The sequence below is a fragment of the Lycium barbarum genome, chromosome 8 (assembly GCF_019175385.1).
Source record: "Lycium barbarum isolate Lr01 chromosome 8, ASM1917538v2, whole genome shotgun sequence".
NCBI classification, from domain to species: Eukaryota; Viridiplantae; Streptophyta; class Magnoliopsida; order Solanales; family Solanaceae; genus Lycium; species Lycium barbarum.
Window position 1 is genome coordinate 116,092,707 of NC_083344.1, and position 4,759 is coordinate 116,097,465.

Consider the following 4,759-nt stretch of genomic DNA (forward strand, 5'->3'; position numbering starts at 1 on the left):
GTGGGTTTGATACTACATAACCACAATTTTAAGCCACAGAAAGTCATATTTGTCAAAAATATGTTTAGGTTGAGATTTGAACCCCCAACGATACTCAATGTCAAGAGGTGTCACTTTCTTTCCATATATCGTTTATACATAGTATTAATATGTGTATTTACCTTCACCTCAATTACCTTCAAGGTGAAGGTAATCGACACTAATGACTAAAAATGGTACGTTAATAGTGATGGTGGTGATGGTGATAACTGTGGTAGTGCGGACTGATGATAAGAGATAACTATGACGGAAACTTATAGTGCTAATATTCGCTAATACCCCTGTTTATTGGTTGACAAATTGCTAACGTTTAAAAATCCTTTTAGGAACTCCTAAATTGGCCAAACAAACACCAAAAACAAAAAGAAAGTTGTTCACGGACGAACAATATGGGCAAAATGCCAGTGTGGCGTCGCATGTGCTATGCTGATAAGTGAACAAGATCTTTAGGCACCTTACCTCTCTTTTCATATACTTTTTGACTCTAAATACAGATTTATCAAAAAGCCATTAAAGAGGGAACATGACAAATCAAAAGACGATAATATTTGGACAGGGATAACTAGTACATAATGGTATAATTATTGATCACTTCCCCTGCCATACAAAAGTGAGGAAATTAGGTTGTAGCTCTAAGCACAACATGACCCAACCTTCTTTCCTTCTCCTTTTCATCACTTGAAACTAGAAAACTTTTATTCTTTCATACTAGCAATTCTCTAATTTAAAACCAAACTAGGGACTATTCTTTTTTGAGCCCTAAAACTACCCAATACAGACCTGTTTCTTTTGTTGCTAAACATTCTTAAACCATCATAACTATCTTAACTCTATACTTCCCCAAATCTCCCCTATCCAGAACTAATAACAAAATCTGCCCTGCTTCTAAAACTTCAAGTCTTCTGTTATTTCATTCTTCAACAATCATTTATTGGTTAGTAAGTCCAGTCCTGAGGAAGAACAAACTCTTGTGACATTGATGCTGGCTGTGAGTAAGTATTTTCCGTCCTGACATTACGTCTCTGTTGAGCCACTGCCATATTATTCGGATATTTCGAACCACTAGCCAAAGTTAAGCCGCTTTCGCCATTATAAAATCTGGCTTGAACACGAGGCTGCGACCGAGCATCCATAGCTTCTAAATTCAAGTTCAAGGCCTGGACCACTCTATCTGGCAGTAAAACTGTTGAACACCCTGCTAATTTCCAAACAAAAATTTTGCATATACATCAGCATAACAGAACAAAACCAACAGAGAAACAGGGGCATGTATACATCAGTGAATAAATGAAGAAAATTAGTAGGCGTTTGGCCATAGATACCAAAAATAAATTCACTTTTTTTTTTGGAATTTTTGAAGTTGGAGTTGGAGTTGTGTTTGCCCATAGTTTTTGAAATTGTAGTTTTTTGGTGAAATGTAGTTTAAAAAGGTGAAAAAAGTGATTTTTTTTAAAAAAATAAGTTTTTTGAGTTTTTGGTATTTATGGCCAAACGCCCAAAAGTGAAAAAAGTGAAGAAAAAAATCCGGAAAAAAGTGAATAATTTTCATGGCCAAACGGGACCTTAGAATCTAAACCAAAAAGGATAACGAAATCTGAGTCAAACTGATTAGCTGGGTACTAATTTGAATCTTTCTTTGATGTTCACACCCACCCAAAACACACACAGACCAACTGAAAAGCATCCATATGACGAGACGCTGACACTAAAGAACAGTCCAAAACTTGGGTCATCTTCCACTATCAGCGCCATTAGACCATCAACAAACATTAATTATAAAAATAATTAAGACCAAATCTTCTCCATTAAGTAAACGTAAGTCTACATCCACAGGGGTTGTTTGGTTCACCGACTAAATTTTCCAGGATTATAGCCCCGGATTATTCCAGGTTTATAATCCTTCGACTAATTTATCTACAAAATAATCTCAAGTTTGATGGGATTTCAAGATTAAGTATGGATTAAAGTTATACTATATTTGATTGACGGTGATAAATTTATACCATCAATCAAACACAATATAAATTTTTATCGCAGACTTAATTCTGAGATAGCCCATCTTATCCCGCGTACCAAACGACCCCATAGAGTCAAACCAAGTGGTAACACACATAACCACTTCATTAATCAGTGACATAATTTAGTTGTTAATATCTACTTATGACTAACACCATAACGGGGGGGGGGGGGGGGGGGGCAAAAAAGGTACCTGGTTTCTTTCTTGTTTCAGTTTGTGTTGTCCCAATTCTTCTGGGCAAGAAAACACCAGTTCCAGCACACTCCCTTTTAGGACCTGGATTACCCAGAAAAACAGCGCGCATGCCCAAGCCAGGTTGTTGCTGAGACTGAGACTGTTGCAACTTAGACCAACCAGAAACTGAAGAATTCATCTGCCTAGCAGCTCCACTTTGGCCTCTGCTGTGAACCAATTGCTGGTGGTTCTGGTTCACCGGATACTGCTCAAATCCACCTTTACCCGACCCGAACACTACTTGTCCTTGCTTCAACATCTGTTGTTGTTTCAATCGCTGAAACTACATTCATAAATAAGCAAACACATAAGTTAAATGGAAGAAAAATTAAACCAAAGGGACAAAATCAGTGGACTATAGCAGCATAGCTACACTGTCACTTATAATACTACTGCTCCTCTAGTCCAAAATAATTGAGGTTTTAAGCCTAAGACACAAGGATTAAGAAATTTACTAACTCCTAACAATTAAGAAGAATTGACTAAACTACCATTAATTATAATTTTCATTTATTTTTAGATGAATATGAGAATGAGTCAAAAAGAGAACTAAATACTTTATTGGTTTTATTTAGAGCCTAAGAGCCCGTTTGGATTGGCTTATAAGTTGCCTATAAGTTGCTTTCAACTTTTTTAAAGCAATTTTATGCTTAAAATAAGCCCAAAAAATTAATTGAGCTCGTTTAGCTTAGCTTATCTAAAACAGCTTATAAACAAAAAAAAAAAATTAGTCTACCCCAACTTAATCTTTCCCGCTTATAAGCTACTTTTTTTAAGTCCATCCAAACAGGTTCTAAAACATCAATTAGTTTGGACAAGAGAGTAGTAATTACATAATATTAAAGCTTACTTGAGCTACTTGCAACTGCTGGTAAGAGAGCGAGGGCTGATTTAAGTTCAATGACCCAAGACTTGGCTTAGAGTTTTGTGTAGCTACAGAGCCTCTACTGGTTTTGGCCTGATAAAGTCCGTCAGCCGCATAAAGCTGATCTAAAGCCCCATTGCTTCCGTTCACCGGCGGCGGGGAAGAGGCTTGTGAAGGACAGTTTGGGCTTCCATGGCTTGAACCCTGCTTGCACCCGCATAACGTCGATTGTGGCGAACCTGACAAACTCCAACCCTACAAAAACAACAACAAAAAGAAACAAACCTTAATCAAACAAAAACAGACAAGAGGGGTTGTTCAGGTGGAAAACACCCTCCACCTTCAGTTTTAAGGTTGTGAATTCGGGTCACCGAGAAAGCAAAAAGGTGGAAGCTACTAAGTAGGGGTAAACAAATCAATCAAAAACAGGAAAAAGAATCAAAAGATACCTTTGTGTTTCCGTAGCCGAAACCAGAGTCCTGATGAAGTGTAGAGTTAGCCATTTTGTGAGTTAACCACTCTTCTTCATCACTCTCTGTATCAACTGACCCGATCACAGACTCAACGGGTGAACTCAGATCCGAGTGAGGTCCAAACGGGTTAAACCCGGGTCCAAGGTACTTGTTTCTCTTGAAGTCTATGAGAAGGTCATCATCAGTAAGAAACTGTGAAGGAAGCCAAAATTCATAATCATCCAACTTATTCTCCATATCAACAATTAAATGAAAGAGTAAAGAATCACAGAAGTTGGATGGGGTTTATTAAAGAGCTTTTAAGGTTGCTGCTTCTTTAAGGTATAATAATTATAGACACAAGACACTACCCCTTGAGAGAAACAGTGAAGTAAAGAGATTGTAATGAACTATGGGAGGCAGCAGGTTTATATAATGAAGTGCAAGAGAGAGAAAATGGGGATATGGTGGGGTTGGAACAAAGGTGTTTGGAGTAGCCATTTTTATATCCACTTACTGTGTCAGTATTAAGTGCCAACTAGCAAATTCGAGACTATTAAATGCACCCTATCGCATTTTTTGTGATAATGTATGTGTATGTATTGAATAGGACAATATTATTATTATTGTTTTTAATTTCACGCTAGAATTATCAGTGGGGTTAACATCTCAATTATGAAGAGATGATACATAAATATTAAATACAGTAAATTTTTAATGAAAATAGATTAAATCAAAATACCTAAATTAGGTTAAAGCAGTTAAAAAATTATCCTAATTAATGTTTTCTTAAAACACATGCATGTAAAAGATAAATACAATAAATAATTTGAGACGGAGGAAGTATTTATCTTAAAGTCTGACTAATTTGTATTTGTGCCAAAAGTTTAAGTTGATCCTTTATCTCCCGTAAAAGGTCATAGCTCGTCCCAAGCTTATTAAAGGAGAAAATAAACATGTCAAGATTTCTACATACTTTCATTATGAAAGTCATTTTGAGTGATAAAATATTTGTTACCAAAACGATTTCATTGCTTGGAGTTCAAATTCGAAATCTTAGTTATAGATGGAAGGGAACATAGGTTACAATATTATTTGATTTAGTTATGAGGGAAAAAATTAAATATTACAATAGTTAAAAAGTTTATTTGA

The 4,759-nt window shown here is 36.1% G+C and overlaps 1 protein-coding gene across 2 annotated transcripts; it reads right to left on the minus strand.

Moving 5' to 3' along the window:
* Positions 1–565: 565 nt before the first annotated feature.
* On the minus strand, positions 566–4,092 carry LOC132606833 (uncharacterized). Of its 2 annotated transcripts, none has more exons than XM_060320477.1 (4): positions 3,605–4,092; positions 3,141–3,410; positions 2,249–2,573; positions 566–1,237 (listed from the first exon to the last, which is right to left on the minus strand). In XM_060320477.1, the coding sequence occupies exons 1-4, from the start codon at positions 3,863–3,865 to the stop codon at positions 975–977; spliced, it is 1,119 nt and encodes a 372-aa protein (XP_060176460.1). In that variant the 5' UTR covers positions 3,866–4,092; the 3' UTR covers positions 566–974. The 2 variants fall into 2 exon arrangements, with proteins under 2 accessions (XP_060176460.1, XP_060176462.1); XM_060320479.1 differs by having other exon boundaries at positions 566–1,234; positions 3,605–4,091.
* Between the last annotated feature and the right edge of the window lie 667 nt (positions 4,093–4,759).

Excerpts from the sequence above, each read along its gene's own strand:
- LOC132606833 (XM_060320477.1), bottom strand. The coding sequence starts at position 3,865 with ATGGAGAATAAGTTGGATGATTATGAATTTTGGCTTCCTTCACAGTTT. Across the intron at positions 2,574-3,140 it reads AGCAGTTGCAAGTAGCTCAA|TTTCAGCGATTGAAACAACA; the intron begins GTAAGCTTTAAT and ends TTATGAATGTAG. Across the intron at positions 1,238-2,248 it reads TGAAACAAGAAAGAAACCAG|CAGGGTGTTCAACAGTTTTA; the intron begins GTACCTTTTTTG and ends TTTGGAAATTAG.